This window comes from Nansenia antarctica (assembly GCF_963989245.1).
Source record: "Nansenia antarctica genome assembly, chromosome: 6".
Classification (NCBI taxonomy): Eukaryota; Metazoa; Chordata; class Actinopteri; order Argentiniformes; family Microstomatidae; genus Nansenia; species Nansenia antarctica.
In genome coordinates, this window is record NC_137676.1 from 25,258,839 (window position 1) to 25,277,004 (window position 18,166).

General features: G+C 44.1%; 1 protein-coding gene across 1 annotated transcript; it reads left to right on the plus strand.

Moving 5' to 3' along the window:
* Positions 1-9,611: 9,611 nt before the first annotated feature.
* Positions 9,612-17,186, plus strand: LOC308160003 (heme transporter hrg1-A-like; the record flags this gene model as incomplete). Its single annotated transcript, XM_080533847.1, has 3 exons — positions 9,612-9,835; positions 14,754-14,921; positions 17,050-17,186. The coding sequence occupies exons 1-3, from the start codon at positions 9,706-9,708 to the stop codon at positions 17,184-17,186; spliced, it is 435 nt and encodes a 144-aa protein (XP_080389973.1). The 5' UTR covers positions 9,612-9,705.
* Positions 17,187-18,166: the final 980 nt, after the last annotated feature.

An 18,166-nucleotide genomic window follows, 5' to 3' on the forward strand; every position in this document is an offset into this window, starting at 1 on the left:
CCTAAAGACACCCGCTTTCCCCTCTACTGTGTCCCTAGAACTTCTATTGCCCCCCTTGTACTGCTTCTCAGTTTCTCCAGTAAAATGTAAAAATCTCAGTTTCTCCAGTAAAATGTATTTTTTTTTTAGTAGAAGGCGATAATAGGGAGAAGGTTTTTCCTTCTATCAGTGGCCCCGGGCCCGAGCTAGAGTACTCTTCCTGCAACGAATGGTGGACTGCTGATTCACATGCTTAGTATTCAAATGTATTGATTGTAAGTCGCTTTGGAATAAGGCGTCTGCTAAATGCCAAAAATGTAAATGTAATAACAGTTCTTCAGTTTGGGTGGTGGAAAGAAGATCATATTTTGCTTGTAACAAGAGGCGTTCCCTATATAAGTCTGGCGATGGAGTGACAGAGTACACTTTGTCAATCGGTGTGATCTGTGTAGTAAGATTTAGCAATCTCTTCCCCCTAGTTTTTGTTTCATGCGCATCTCTCCCCTCAGATATGCCTTCAATGTTTCCCACAGTAAAGAAGCCGAGATCCCTGGCGTCTTATTAGTGTCCATAAAAAAATCTATCTGCTTGGAGAGAAAGACAACAAAGTCTTCGTTTGATAATAGGCCAGTATTCAGACGCCAAGGTGGGCGGGTGTTGTCACATCCCTTAATTTGTAAATCCATTAAAACTGGGGCATGATCAGATATAACAATAGTATCATATGTACAGGATAATACAGATTGAATGAGGCGATTATCAATCAGGAAATAATCAATAAGTGTAAACGTATGGTGGACATGAGAAAAAAAAGAGTATGCCCTATCAGTTGGATTATGAAAACGCCAAGGATCTGAGAGTGAGAACTCATCCATGAAGGATTTGATGGTTTTAGAGGAATTTGAAGGTGTTGTAGTTTTGGTAGATGAGCGATCTAATGATGGATTAAGCCAACAATTAAAATCCCCCCCTACGATAAGATGGTGTGTGGACAAGTCAGGTATCGAGGAAAACACTGATCTAAAAAATCCATTATTATCCCAGTTGGGGCCATACATATTAAGCATGATCACCGGGGTGCCATACAGTTTCCCAGTTACAAGCACAGATCTACCATTGGGGTTAGAGAAGACACCAGAACAAATGAAATGAACAGACTTATGAATTAGAATTGCCACACCTCTGGATCTGCTTTGAAATTATGAATGATACACTTGTCCCACCCATCTCCCCCAAAGCTTGGTATGATCAGGAGATTTAAGGTGAGTTTCCTGAAGGAAAGCAATATGAACTCCCAAATGCTGAAGATGCCCAAGTACTTTGCTACGTTTAATTGGCTGATTTATGCCTTTACAGTTCCAACTAGAAAACTTGACCACTCCTCCAATCTGTTGTGATACATTAGGAGGGATCATAGGCATGGTTTATAACATAAGTAGATACATTGTAAAGGGTACATTGAGAAGGTGACCAAGCTATAGACAAAAAAATACAAAACAAAATAAAAAATAAATAAAAATTAAAATAAAAAAAACAACATCACTCAAACATAATAAACAAACCCATACCCAACCCACCCCTGCTGATGCGTCTTCCCAAACCAGACGCGCGCATAATAACCCACTATTACTAGTATACCTTCACCCACACCTTAATGATATCTGAAGGCACGATATCATACTAACGTTACCTAACTATAGCCTATATTGTCCGGTAGACATGAAACAGGCATAGCTCCTCCACTCTCCATTCAAAAATAAATGTTACGCTGGCCATGGAACAGAGCCCTGTGATTCATCTAAGTGAACCTTTAAATCAGAACATAACAGCCAATGAGAGAATAGCCTAAGTGAAATAAATCAAAAGTTTCCTTCATTAACATAGATAGCATTTATACAGAAAGAGAAAAAGTAAAGTAAAAAAGTTTCAACTCATTATTCAAAATGTTCTTGTCCATCAATTTGGAGCGTATATCGTAGTTAGCACAGAGGAGGGGAAGAAGAAAAATGAGAGAGAATAAACCTGTAGAAGAAGAAATAGTATCTAGCTCAGTCCAGGCATCGTATTCACTGTTCTAGGATAAACTGTTCAGCCTCACCCAGCTCCTGGAAAGTATAGATGTTGTTTCCCTTGGAGAGCTTGATTGTAGCTGGGTAAAGAAGAAAAGCCATAAACACTTTGGTGCGGGCCTCATACGTCACTTTATTGCAGGGCTTCCGACGTTTTGTTGTAGTAGTCTCGCTGTAATCCGCAGCGAACTTCAGCTGGATGCCATCGGCCTCCGGTAGCTTCTTCCGAGCCTCGCCTAGCAAGCGGTCCCTGTCTGTGTAGCGGAGGCACTTGATGATTAGCGGGCGCACTTTGCCCGAGCCTAGGCTTGGTGGACGCCCAAGACGGTGGCTTCTCATCAGCTCTGGCGGTGCAGATTTGAAGATAGGGAACCATGTCAGGATATTCTCATTCAGGTAAGAAAGGGCATTTGAGCCTTCAGCTCCCTCTTTAAGATTGAAAATAATTAGGTTGTCCCTGCGTGATCTGTCTTCCATCTCGACTAGTTTAGCCTCACATGTTTGTAGGCTCTTCATACACAAGGCAGATGACTTTTCAACATTTGAAATGCGCTCCTGTGTGTTTTTAGTTTCTGAGCGGATATTTCTGATATCCTCCGTATGCCGTGACAGAGTTAAATGCATAGTGTCTAATCGTTTCTCAAGTCTATTGAAACGGGCTTCAGATTTATCATCAGCTTCTTTGAAATATCTTGCCATTGACTCTTCTATCACTTTAGCTAAGGATGCATTCTCCTCGCCCAGTTCTTTGTGTAGCTGAGCTGTCATGTCTTTCTTAGCAGCCTCAGTTTGTCTCGTTTTTCGCATTTACTTAAGACAATCGAGTGAAAAAAAACATATGTAGGTTAGCCTATTTGCTTTGCATGAAAAAATTATAGCAATCTGCTTTCACACAGCCATAGAATTTGAAAAGTTTTAAGGAGAGTGGACGCCAAGTTTGTCTATGCTGCCATGTGTTACGTCTGGAGTTTTACGACAGTTTGGACTTCACTACAGTGCCGTGTTCTGTTATATGTTATGACTACTTACGTTATGGGGTTAACACGTTGTTGAATAAATGGAGTAAGCTCCGACTTGTAGCTCCGAGTTTCGGTCTCCGTTATTGAACATAACATTGGCGACGAGGATGGCTAATTGTTCTCTGCCACCACCCTCTCCTTTCCTAGCAGTCCCGGCAGAACCACCGATTCCGTGGAACCGCTGGATTTCCTCTTTCGAGACATATATCCTAGCTGCCGGCTTGGAGGACATATCCGACAAGAGGAAATGTGCGTTGCTGCGACACTGCTTAGGAGCGGAGGGTCAGCGCGTGTTCGGAACTCTCGGCACCGCGGCGAAATACACAGAGGCTGTGGAACTATTGAAGCAACACTTCGCCCCTCCACAAAGCGCTCTTCTCCGCCGCGTAATATTCAGACGAAGACACCAACGTACAGGTGAGACAGTGACACAGTACGTGGCTGATCTGCGGGGTTTGGCGAGCTCATGCAAGTTCGGGACATTACAGAACGAAATGATAAGAGATCAACTCATCTTACAAACGAACTGTGACAAGATTAGGGAAAAACTGTTACTGGAAAATGATGAACTTACATTAGCAGCAGCTCTGAACATAGCGGTCCAGGTTGAAACAGCCTTGGAATGTGCGGTTAGTTTTTCAGCCTCTCCCAGCTCACCGGCAGCGGGCGCGCACAGCCTACAGGTGCCCCTCCTCCACGTGAGTGCAGCCAGCGGCGGGGAGAGCATTTTACTGACCTCTCGGTCACGCGACCAGCCACACCAGCCGTGTGGGAATTGTGGCTCTTCTGCACACAATTCAAGAGCTCAGACATGCCCAGCCCGTGGTAAAACCTGCTCCAACTGCGGGAGACTAAACCATTTTCACAAGGTCTGCAGGTCTGGCCCAGTTAGAGCTTCCCAGTCACCTACCACAGTCATCCATAATGTCAGCTCAGGACGAGCGCCATTCAAAACATGCTCGTTGATGGTTGGTGATGTCACTCTGCCGCTCCTCCTAGACACTGGAGCCACAGTGTCCCTTCTGAACTTGACGACCTATACACAGTTTTTCTCCCATGTGCCCCTGGGGTTGCCCTCCACCACCCTGCGTGGCTATGTTAACTCTGAGATTGACATTGTGGGCTCTTTTCAGCTGTCGGTAAAGTACGGGGAGAGGACACTGCCGGCCTTCAGGTTCAATGTTGCATGCCACGGGACCAACCTGCTAGGCCTCGACCTGTTCAACGCCCTCGGTTTCACCCTGCTAGACACAGCTGGCTCAGAGATTCCAGAGATTCCATCCCCTGGCAGCAACAGTGGCCTGCGCTGTTCAGCGGTGTGGGCTGCCTGGACACTTTTGCCCACCAGCCTCTGTTAGATCCTACAGTGATGCCTGTTATACAGCCCCTCCGCCGCTCCCCCCTGGCTCTCCGCGATGACATCTCCTCTCAACTACAAAGCATGCTCGATAGCGACATCATTGAGCAGGTGAATGCATCGCCTTGGATTTCCAACCTGGTGGTGGCGAAGAAGAAGTCTGGGGGGCTGCGCATCTGCGTGGATCTGAGAGCGGTAAACAAGGCCATCATCCCTGACAAATACCCCCTGCCAACGATAGAGGAGCTCACCGCCCAGTTCTACGGGTCCAGCGTGTTCTCTAAACTGGACCTCCGTCAGGGTTACCTCCAAGTGCCATTACACCCCGAGAGCCGCAACCTCACAGCGTTCATCATCCACAGAGGGGTTTTCCTCTACAAACGCATGGCTTTCGGCTTAAGCTCCGCCCCCAGCTGCTTCCAAAAGATCATGGCCTCCATCTTCGCTGGGATCCCAGGTGTGGCCATCTATCTTGATGACATCGGGGTTCACGGGGCCACCATCGAGAGCCACGACGAGCGTCTCCACAGTGTGTTCAGCGCATTTCGACCTGGCCAGCCCCACTCTTGTCACGTGCGACGCCTCTGCCACAGCCATTGGTGCTGTGATGTCCCAGCTGCAAGGGGGGGTGGAGAGACCGATCGCCTTCGCCTCCCGTGCTCTCAGCCCCACAGAACAGAAGTACTCGGTGGGGGAGCGGGAGGCCCTAGCATGCCTCTGGGCATGTGAGCGCTGGCACATGTACCTCTATGGACGTCTATTCACACTGAGGACAGACCACCAGGCCCTCATCACCCTCCTGGCCACGTCTGGCACCGGTCACAAGCCACTCCGCCTCCACCGCTGGGCCGACCGCCTGCAGCAGTACAACTATCGGCTACAGTTCACGCCAGGACGAGACAACGTGGTAGCCGACTTGCTATCACGCTCAATCCCCAGCCCACCCACAGCCCCAACCTTGACCCCCGGACGGGACCAGGCTGAGCATGACCTCGTCCAGCTCCTCCACACACCCCTTCAGGAGACGGTGTCGCTGAAAGAGCTCCAGGATGCCTCAGCCGAGGACCCCATCCTCTCTACACTCTCGACCTACATCACGCAGGGCTGGCCGGCAAGAGTACCTGACGAGCTACTCACTTACTCCAGGATCAGGGAGGAGTTGTCGGTTTGGAATGACACCTGTGTCGCTCGCGGGTTCTGCACTGTGGTCCCAGGTGTCCTTCGGGCGCGTATCCTTGCTATGGCGCACGAGGGTCACCTGGGCATAGTCAGGCTCAAACAGCGCTGTCGTGATGTTGTGTGGTGGCCAGGCATCGACAGGGAACTCGAAACCCTGGTCAAGGACTGGACTGCCTGTCTCCTTAGTGGTAAGACCTGGGCTCCAGCTCCACCCCCGCCCATGCAGCCGTTGGACTGGCCGTCTCAACCCTGGGAGCACCTGCAACTTGATATCTGCGGCGAGCTGCATGGGGTACCACATCACCAGCGTTTTCTCGTCGTGACCTACGACCTCCACTCTAAGTGGCCAGAGGTGACACCTGTGGGCTCGGTCACAGCAACGGTGCTGATCGACATTCTCGACGCTCTGTTTGCACGTTGGGGCCTGCCCAAGAGGATCACGACTGACAACGGTCCTCAAATGATTTCCCATGAACTGTCCTCCTATCTAGTGGGTAAAGGGATCCACCACATCCGCACAGCGTTCTACCACCCTGCTGCGAACGGGGGGGTGGAACGGCTGAACCAAACACTGAAAAATGGCATCACGGCCCACCTGGCACAAGGGTGCACGCTCACCACCAGACTAATGCATCTGCAGGTCAACCGTGGTGTTTTTGAGGCCCTGGGTGTCAAACACTGCATCACGTCACCCTACCACCCCCAGGCCAATGGACAGGACGAGCGCACAAACCGCACCGTGAAGACTGCGCTTGCCAAGTACTGTGGGGAGGGACAGAACGACTGGGATGTCCATTTGAGGGGCATCATAATGAGCATCAACACCTCTAAGCAGGTAGCCTACTATTGTGTAACAACTGCATATGTAAACAATTCAAACAAACATAGAAAGAAACAAAAAACAATTTAAACAATATAGAAAGATGGTGAAATGCTATTGATTAGTGTTGTTCCGATACCGATACTAGTATCGGCATGGCCACCGATACGCACAAAAATGCTGGTATCGGTATCGGCGAGTACTAACAAATAATAACACCCGATACCAAACTCTTGTTCAAACGCAGCACGTTGCGTTTTTCTCAGCTTGTCTGCTATAGTAGCCTGACACAGCCTTCCTAACACAGACATGCCCAGACATGCCCAGGCATGCTCCTCTGCTGGAACGCTATTGGCCCAGAGCAGCTGCTCTCAACCAATGGCGTGGCAGCTTTTCACTATCGCGGAAAAACAAACACGCATGCTGAAAAACAAACACGCCCTGAGTACCAACCAGTGGGCTTTACTTGAAAAAGTAAACATCGTCCTGGCTCCATTCGAGGAGATTACGAAACAAATCAGCTTTAGCACCTCCATCGCGTCTGAAGTCGTCCCCACGGTGGTGGTACTGAAGCGACTGTTGACCCGAGAGACCGAGGAGGACAGCGGGATAAAAACAATGAAAGCAACCCTACTAGCGGCTGTCGAGGAGGAGCCCCACTACTACTACGACTGTTTTATATCTTAAAGTTATTTTGTTTGTAAATGTTCACTTGCTGTTGCACTACTACTACGACTGTTTTATATCTTAAAGTTATTTTGTTTGTAATTGTTTACTTGCTGTTGCACTACTACTACGACTGTTTTATATCTTAAAGTTATTTTGTTTGTAAATGTTCACTTGCTGTTGCACTACTACTACGACTGTTTTATATCTTAAATGGCTATTGCACTGATTGGCATCTGTGAGAGCCACATTTCAGGTTTTATAAGGGGTTGATTTTCTTGTCACCATACCAGGTAGACAATAAAAAAAAGTTCTATAGCATTCACTCTCTGTTGGTATTTTTTCCTGTTTTACAAAGGTTTTGAGCAGTGCCAGACTAAGTGTTAGCAATAATTTTACATCGAGGTGAGTATGCGGCTCAAAAAACATGTTTTTTTGTTTTGTTTTTTCAAACGCCGTGGTATCGGATCGGTACTCGGTATCGGCAAGTACTGCACGGTCAGGTATCGGTATCGGTATCGGGATCAAAAAATGGTATCGGAACAACACTACTATTGATTGTACTTTTGTTTTGTTTTACAGCGATCAACCAGGTTCACCCCGTACATGGCACTGTTCGGACGGCACCCTCGCAGCCCAGGTGTCATCAACACAACACAGACTGAGGAGGGTGACGACTCAGCTGTGGTTGTGGTTGATTTGCCAGAGGAGGATGTACAGGCGAAGACTGTCGAAGTTACAGATCTACATGCAAAGGTGATGTAAAAATGGCAATTTATGCATAATAATATCTAATAATAACAAATATGCATACAATGGCAATATATGCTATAAAATATGAATATGTTTCATGGGAAAATTAATTAAATTATAACAATTTTTCAGATTTACCAGAACATCCAAATTGCCCAGGCAAGGCAGAAAAAGACCTACGAGGCCCAGAAACAAAAGGGGGTCAAATCCTTTGACTTCAAAGTTGGGGATGAGGTCCTACGGGCAAACAAACGGAAGGAGGGACGGAAAGGAGGGCGACTGGAGGCCAATTGGTTTGGGCCGCACATCATATCCTCCATCTCACCCAAGGGTCTGGTGATGCTGTCCAGCACCAAAAGGCCTCAGCTAAAGCAGGGTGTGAACGTTGCCCAGCTGAAGCCGTTCATCAGGCCTAATTTGAGAGGTATTATTATTTCCCAAATAAGATATATATGTATATGTACACATGCTATATTTCGGTTAACCTACACAATGTTTTTACTTGATTCCAGCTAATTTGTGAATGAATACGTTTTTGTTTGTGTATGGTCAATCCATTTTTATGTAAATATGGTTTCATGCTGTATTGATTTACAATAAATTCATTGCATTTCATTAAATCGTGTTGCTTTACTACAAACACATCTGATTGAGGAAGACTACAAAACATTGAGAAAGGATTTGGTAAACCAAGTATTTCATGCATCATATGGTAAGAAGAGGGGTGTGGCCATAGTAATTAATACATCTCTACCATTCTCTGAAGAGAAAGTGATAAAAGATAATAGGAGAAGATATGTAATGGTTGACCCTATTACATTAACCATAGCTAAAGGTAATGAATCTTTTTTTCATATCATACCATTAGTTTACTCTAACGAATTAAAATGATTAACAAGCATAATGGCACAGAGAATGCAGAGATGTGTATATATACAAAGGCTTGAAATATATGTTATTATTATTATTACTTTATTATCACATAACAGCTATTTGAAGCAAACTATGGAAAATGTATAACTGAGTAGTGAAATACTCAGAAATAGTGAAATACATTCTTAGAAATGTCTACCGTGTCATGATTACTTGAACACACACACTGTGACACATTGGTCACATGCGCGGGCACACACGCGCGCACGCGCGATGCGCGCGAAACACACACACACACGCACACACACACACACACACACACACACACACACACACACACACACACAACACACAGATATAGCCATTTTAATATCTCCACCGCCATCTGGGACGCCATCTTGGAAATGGCGGCTTTCAGGGGGGGGGGGTCGATTTTGGTCGACTTTTAGTATGTTATTTAGCACGCCCAATACTATCGGAATCCATCGAAAAACCTTTTGTATCAATTTTTTGGGGGTTAAGTGCTTTTTTTTCATAGATTGATTCACCTACTGGAGCAGGAGAGTATTTGGACACAAGGACCAATAATCAGTCCATCTGTCTGAAGGGGTGTAGGAGTCTTCCCAGACCACAGGGGCCGCTGTTTACAATATTATTCACAAGTCACACCTCTTGTGGCAATGGGGATTTCTTTGACACATTGGCTGTAAATATAAGCATACAAATGTTTTTGTTTCACTTCCACACACAACAAGTAGATAGGACCCATCGTTCATGTAGCTATCACTAGCCACACTCTCTTAACTTGGTGACAGTGTCAGCTAGAAAAAAAGAGTTGTTGTTTTTTCTGATCACTTAGCATAGCCTAGCTAGCTACAGTTGAGAGTGGATAGGAGACCAGGGTCGAGTTTCCAGTTGTTTTTAACATCGACCTTAGCTTTGATATTTTCACTGTCTACTTGTTGTGTCACCTCGTTTTCTGGTGTCCCAATGGGGGTCAATAAGACCCACATCTGTATTGGATATGCCACCTTCGGCATGCTAATGGGATTCTCTGCGTTTCTCGTGTGGAACGTCGCGTACAAACAACCATGGACAGCGGCAATGGGAGGACTATCAGGTGAAGTATATTATATATATATATATATATATATATATATATATATATATATATATATATATATATATATATATATATATATATATATATATATGCTGTTGTAATGATTTATGTTGGCCATGATGAGACTGCAGGGGGGTATTCCATCAACGTCGCTAAAGAACAATCCAGGCAATCTCGCGAGATTTACCAAAAATCCAGCCTTATTTTGATAACTCTCGCGAGATGTATCAAAATAAACCTGGATTTTCCTTTAGGAACGTTGATGGAATATCCTCCAGGTATATCTCGTTAAGCCACAGCATTTTGTTGATCTGCTGGTCCAGACTAACAGTCGTTACAGTACTGTTGAATGTGCATGCGTATTACCAATTGATTAAATCAGGGTCCTCCAAAGCTGTTCGCACAACTTCATTGATGTGTATACTTAGGGAGTTGTGATAACAGCTACCGTAGGGCATGCGTTGTACTTTTCTACCCTGGGTGTTACTCAGCTGAGTGTAACATTGCATACTGCCAAGATAGACATGCAAATACATACTGAATACATTTGCCCCATGCATTGCACGCACTGGGTACCATTCATCTGCAGCTTTCCAAACGCTGTAGCACCCCTCTTAACTTTTTATTATAGTCACTTTGTCTGCTTGTGAACTGACACTATAGTCCACTGGACATGTCTTGATCTTTTATGATACCAAATAGGGTGGAAGTAAGTAAGTAAGTAACGTTTATTTATATAGCACAACATTTACAACGACAACAGCCGCCCAAAGTGCTTAACAGATAAAAGATAAAGAGAAAAACAAGATAAAAGAGATAAAATACAGATTAAAGAAAACAGATAAAATAGATAAAATACACTAAAAGCAAGGTGCAGTACAAATAAGAGTGCAAAGAGTGCAGTGTCGGGAAGGCAGGCTCACCTCAGGTCAAAGGCCAGGGAGAAGAGATGTGTTTTGACTAGTTTTTTAAAAGACCAATGTCAGAGGATGAATCAGAGGATGTCAGAGGATGAATCAACACACCACGAGTCCACACACTGATTCAGAAGAACGGCATATACTTTATTTAATAACACTTTCAAATTCATAAGGGAGAATCCATCAAGGAGATAACGCTGCGTCTCAGCTACCTACGCCCAGCGTGGTTATTCTATAGACCTGCCTTTGGGTGAATCATTGCAACACCTCTGGGTGAATCACTGCAAAACCCAACGACGACGGACAAGGGTAGGGAAGTAACACACAAACATAAATAAATTAAATAAAACATATCTAGCTAAAGAAGGCACTTAGCCTCCCCTCCTGATGCCTGGATCCCTCCCCCATGGCGACTCTTCTGAAGACTGAAAACCTTTAATCTCACCTTAGATCAACCTAGAACACGTGTCCCCTTCACCTTAGATCAACCTAGAACACGTGTCCCCTTCACCTTAGATCAACCTAGAACACGTGTCCCCTTCACCTTAGATCAACCTAGAACACGTGTCCCCTTCACCTTAGATCAACCTAGAACACGTGTCCCTTCACCTTAGATCAACCTAGAACACGTTTCCCCTTCACCTTAGATCAACCTAGAACACGTGTCCCCTTCACCTTAGATCAACCTAGAACACGTGTCCCCTTCACCTTAGATCAACCTAGAACACGTGTCCCCTTCACCTTAGATCAACCTAGAACACGTGTCCCCTTCACCTTAGATCAACCTAGAACACCTGTCCCCTTCACCTTAGATCAACCTAGAACACGTGTCCCTTCACCTTAGATCAACCTAGAACACGTGTCCCCTTTACCTTAGATCAACCTAGAACACGTGTCCTCTACATCCCAGCCGAGATTATCTCAGCATCACCTTTACAACATGCTGCCTTGAGCCCTGATAAGAGTGGAAGTCTAAGGTCTTGAACCATAAAGCAATGTTAAAACATGCAATGCTGTCATCAGCATTCCACTGACGATCATGTTTGACAATGTGACAGTATCAGAAATATATATTTGTATGTTATCACTATTAAATGTTAGGCAAATAGCCTTGTTTCAGTTGCTAAAATTCAAGTATTGTCTCCAACAAGTGTTCCTTTTGTGGGTTTTGTCTTGAACTGCCGTTTTAAAAAGAGGAAGCTTGTTCTTGGGTGGGTAACAGGGTTTGTGCCCTGCATCCTCTCAGCAATGAAGAGTTTGTACTGCTCTTGCAATCCTCTCTGCAGCATGAACAACATCCACAACAGATTGGTCTGCTAATTCCATTGAGTTCAGCTTCAGAAGGTTGTTGCTGTCTTCTGTGAAGGGGTTCCCCATTTCCTCAATCACATCAACAAATGCATTCACTTTTTGCATTTCAGCTGGACACTCTTGGTGTGTTCATGATGTTTGTTTTCAGAAAGGCCCTTTCTGCTGAACACCATGACATTCTCAAACTCATCAACCACACCAGACACTTCTGCTCCAGCAGCAACAGCCCAGCGACAAAGGGAATCCTGGTTCTGCATCAGACCAGCTGCTCCTCCATCTCCCTTCACTGTTGCATTATTCTGCTGGTGTGCTTGGTCTATAGCCATTGCAGAGAACACGTTTTGACTAGTGTTGTTCCGATACCATTTTTTGATCCCGATACCGATACCGATACCTGACCGTGCAGTACTTGCCGATACCGAGTACCGATCCGATACCACGGCGTTTGAAAAAACAAAACAAAAAACATGTTTTTTGAGCCGCATACTCACCTCGATGTAAAATTATTGCTAACACTTAGTCTGGCACTGCTCAAAACCTTTGTAAAACAGGAAAAAATACCAACAGAGAGTGAATACTATAGAACTTTTTTTTATTGTCTACCTGGTATGGTGACAAGAAAATCAACCCCTTATGAAACCTGAAATGTGGCTCTCACAGATGCCAATCAGTGCAATATCCATTTAAGATATAAAACAGTCGTAGTAGTAGTGCAACAGCAAGTGAACATTTACAAACAAAATAACTTTAGTACTTAAAAAAAAAAAAAAAAAAATCGGATTTATTTTTTTGTTAGTACTCGCCGATACCGATACCAGCATTTTTGTGCGTATCGGTGGCCATGCCGATACTAGTATCGGTATCGGAACAACACTAGTTTTGACTCTTGGTTACTGTGAATTTCCCTGCCAGAAATTCCTTTGCCACACCCGGATTGGTTTTGGCCAAGACCTGCTATGTCTTTCACATGAACAGGTAACCAGCGTGCATCATTTGTGTGGTCAAGGCTGAAGCACCATGGGACAAGCGTTTGTCATATCCAGCAGGACAAAGCAGCCTGGACTTCCATAACCCCTCTGTAGTGCCACAGGCTGATTGCCTCCCTGCCATGCTGCATTGATGCAGTAATTCATGCAAAAGGAGCCCAGACCAAGTATTGAGTGCATAAATGAACATACTTTTCACAAGGTCTGTTTTATAAATCCTTTTTTTGATTCCTTTGATAGTCTTATGTAATATTCTAATATTTTGAGATACTGGATTTAAGCTGTAATCATCAACATTAAAACAAAAAATATTTCACTTCGTGTAATGAATCTAGAACATATGAAAGTTTCACTTTTTGAATTAAATTATGGAAAATAATGAACTTTTCCATGATATTCAAATGTTTTGAGATCCACCTGTAATTGTTATGGCTCACTAGTTAACAAGTGTCATTCATTTGTGGTTGAACTCTGAGCTGTTCTTATTTATTCTTTGCTCAGCATATGTGTGACTTTTCTCTCTTCTCTGTTAAAGCAGCCTCAATAAGTTTTTCGACAAAAATATGTTGTTTCTGTTTCTGCTGTCCCATCAATAATCCTGTCTAAACACCTATTAGACATAATCCTGTCTAAAATCCTGTCTACCACTATTTCTTAACCAATGCAATCAAATATTAAAAGAGCAACATTTTTCAGATGTGTACTGATGTCCATCTAGGCCAAATTCAACCCTACATACACAAACACACAGACCATAGCCTTGACAAAGCAACTTTTCTTGTGGAGTCATGATGTAGCCTAATGTATTGCTGAGGCGAATGAAGAGGTAATCAATATGATAGCAATTTCAATGGCGTGATTCATGTGGGAATGAGAGGTCCTCATGACAAACTGACACAACAGAAATCATCTGCTGCTAACCATGACCAACCTAATTGTTGGGTGAGATATCAATGAAACATGGTGGTCCTAGTCTTGTTATGCTAGACAAAGACATTAAGGAAGCATGGTGCTCTAACCACAAACGTTGTTTTAACCAAAGTTAACCCTTAGAACAATATACCTACTCATCAATTCTGAAAAACATTTGCACCTTTAAAGAATACAATACTTTTTTGGGCTTTGGTATGACATATTATATAGCCGTTGATTCTTGAAGAACATAACTTTAAAGATGCCTCATGAGCTTAATTCAGCTGTTTTAACCCATCAGAACTTAAAACATGAGTTTGGTTTACTCCTTTGTTTGGAAACAATGCAACTGTAAACCAACACTGTGTACCTTGAAAACATGGTTCAAACTAGAATGTTGATCTCACGGAGGGTCAGTCTGTCAATGGGCACCGTAACTCTTTTTTATTCATGGTCATCCGGTGAGAGTGTCATGTGGGACAGTGCACATCCTGTTCAACAGAGACAAGTGTAGCGTGTAGTTTTGAAACTGACACTGCAAAAAAAAAGGAGCGGGGGGATAGGTGTGACAAAGAGTGTGACTTGAGACACACAGAGATACAGGACCATGCTGTACGCTGACTCATGATCTGCCAACACACACCGCTCAGGACCCAGAAATCAATCATGTCTTGTAGTAGGCTTAATCTATGAACAGCTGTCTCTCCTGACTTGATATACAGTAGGTCTAATATTGATATAAATCCACATAATAACTCAAACTGTGTGTGTGTGTGTGTGTCTCAGGTGTGCTGGCTCTCTGGGCCCTGGTGGCCCACCTCATGTACCTGCAGGACTACTGGCGCACCTGGCTGAAGGGGCTCAGGCTGTTCCTCTGGGTGGGCGTGGCCTTCTCCCTGCTGGCCGCCGTGGCCTTCCTCACCTTCCTCTCCATCGCCATCACCAGCAAACAGTGTGAGCCTCACTAACCTCATTTTGGGTCTTCTACCATGTTTTCCCCCTTGGTCCTATCCTGTTAGTCCTATCCTGTTAGTCCTATCCTGTTAGTCCTATCTAGGGGTGTAACGGATCACGGATAATACGTGGATCGCCCTCCACGGTACGGCACGCATGTGTACTGCGGATCAATTGCAAAATGTTAACAATAATATTACATAATATTAGTTAATATCTCTTGTAAATCACAATGTAGAGTTGCCATGAAAAGATAGACGCGACAGTTGCGTGCTTTGTTTTACTCTAAAGCGCAATGATAGGTTGATAATGCGAAAAAAAAAGAATCTGTTGTTTACTCACTACACGTGAAGCTGAGAATCCACAACAACAAGGCTGCGTTCGTAAATTCGCTCTGGAATCTGATCAGCATTCAAGGAACGCCTCTTATCCAATCAAATTACTTGGTCCCATTATGACGTCGGACCCAGTGTGCGCTCCTGCGCTCTCAAAGCGAATTTACGAACGCGGCCCAAGTGTATCATGGCGAGCTCGTTACGTTGTTCGGCGGAGAAGAACTCGAAATGCCTCCCTCGTCATTTAAATCCCATGTATGGGAGCACTTTGGCTTCTCTGTCAATTATGACGGGAGGCACAAAAAAGGCAGCTCGACAACTTCTGATAATGTAGGCATTTTTTTCATACCATGTTCAAAATAAGGGTTCACTTTATTATTCGTCTGCTATAAAGAGCCCAGTGATTCACTGCTGTAACCAGGTGCATCATTTAAGTTGAATGTGTATTTCAGTATAATATGTAATGTTTGAGTGTAGAATGTGTTATTTATATATATATATACATATACTGTATATTACCAGTTTTGACATCTTGAATGTTGTTGGTTTTTTTCACATAATAAAAGTGGTGTTTTTACAGAATTCAAGGAAAAAGCAGTTTTTATACAAAATAAAAATGTTTTGTGTTGATCCGAAAAATTATCCGATCCGTGACTCAAAAACCGTGACTTTATTTATGGACTTTATCCGATACGACGATCCGACACGATCCGATCCGTGAGTTAGGTGATCCGTTACACCCCTAGTCCTATCCTGTTAGTCCTATCCTGTTAGTCCTATCCTGTTAGTCCCATCCTGTTAGTCCTATCCTGTTAGTCCTATCCTGTTAGTACTATTCCCCATCCACTCGCTCTACCCTAACTTATTGCCGACCCCACTTTCCCCTTGCCTGCCCAGCCCTGGTGAGTCCCTCTCATTCCCCTACACGGCATCATGTGTGTTCGCTCATTGGTATTGAGTTAAGGTTAAACCCCTGAAATCATGTCAGTTTGGGAAATTAGAAACTTTTATCTGTTAAAAAAAAAAAAATCCACCCATGACATGCACACACTCAAGGTTAGCCCTAGGTGTTATGGTTGAAGACGCACCTGAGTCGTTCACGCATGTCCACAGAGCGCCAGAGTGATTTCTCAGATACCAGAACAGACAGCTACTCAGTCTGCAGACCTACAGTAGTACACTACAGCTTGTCCTCAGGAAGATATCTCATATTCACAAATATATACATTTATAAATATAAATTCACAATCACAATACACAGTTATGGTAGCTATGTACAGTTAAGGTAGCTATACACAGTTACGGTAGCTATGTACAGTTATGGTAGCTATACACAGTTAAGGTAGCTATACACAGTTAAGGTAGCTATGTACAGTTATGGTAGCTATACACAGTTAAGGGACCTATGTACAGTTATGGTAGCTATACACAGTTACGGTAGCTATACACAATTAAGGTAGCTATGTACAGTTATGGTAGCTACACAGTTATGGTAGCTATACACAGTTAAGGTAGCTATACACAGTTATGGTAGCTATGTACAGTTAAGGTAGCTATGTACAGTTACGGTAGCTATGTACAGTTATGGTAGCTATGTACAGTATGGTATGTACGTAGAGTCTGTACCAAAAAGAGGTGAAAATATGGTATGTGCAAAGGTAGTATTTGTAAACAGTAGTAGTGCAAAGGGTAGCAGAGTGTTCACATTGACCAGGGGGGTGTATGCAGGGGGGGTGTATGCAACCAGCAGTGGTGCAAAGTCTAAAATGGGTTATCTAATCTGTCCTCCATAGCCCTGACTGACCCGGAGAGCCTGTTCCTGTCCTGTGTGTGGAGCTTCATGACTCTCAAGTGGGCCTTCCTGCTGGCCCTGTACTCTCACCGCTACCGCAAGGAATTCGCAGACATCAGCATTTTAAGTGACTTTTGACCACCCTGTTAATCCTCCATGGGGGAGAGAGGTCTACGCTAGACCTAACTGAGCAGCCTCCCTCACCTGAGGGTGTTAGGGAGGGAGGGAGGGAGGGAAGGAAGGAAGGCTGAAAGTCCACAAGCCTGGATGGAGTGAACGACCAGAAGACTGTTTGAAGCAAATAAGTGGAGGGGAGGGTCAGCGTTGTGGACGGGGAGATATGGAGGGCAATAATAGGGGGGTGGGGGAAGAATGGGTTGATTGTGTGAGTGAGGGAGGGAATGCGTACCTGGTCTTCCGCCCATGCCTGCACCTCCTTGGCTCCTTGGACCCCCCCTCTTTCCTTCCTGTGTGTGATGGGGGTATTCCCAGTCCTACAAGGCCAGTTTATCCCTTGCTTTTATTGATTTTTCTTTTTACATTTTACCCTCTTCCTATATATATATATATATATATGATCTGTTTTAATCTGTAGTCTTCTTGTGTCCTCTGAAGTTGTTTTTAGAGCTGTACCCCACCATCTCCTTTTTATGCTATTAGGCTTGTTTCTTATTTTGGTTGTATACTTTCAGGAAACATTGTTGATGGGAATGACTATTTGTTAGTTTTTTCTAAGCACCTCAACTCTCTGGCTGATTTAGTACTGCATTTTCTTCCTCTGGCCAGAAGGGGGCGTCAGTCCATCAGAAGTGGAATTTGTATTGTAATGTACTGTATACCGCACGTTTTAAAAGAACTAGTTTTGTTCACGTTGAATATGTACAAAAGGATTGTACTGTGAGCATACAAGTACACTTTACTTGCACAAGTCATGTAAACACACGGTACTTACACAACAAGAAGGATTTCCCAAAAGTGTTGTTTTTAAGGAGGTCTTATTGGTGTTTGAAATGTGTGCTTGGGCCCATCGAAACATCCTCTCACCTGGAATCAATGTGATGAAGCCACTATATTTACACTAGTCTGATGCGTCTCCAAACAGTTTCACAGCATCCACA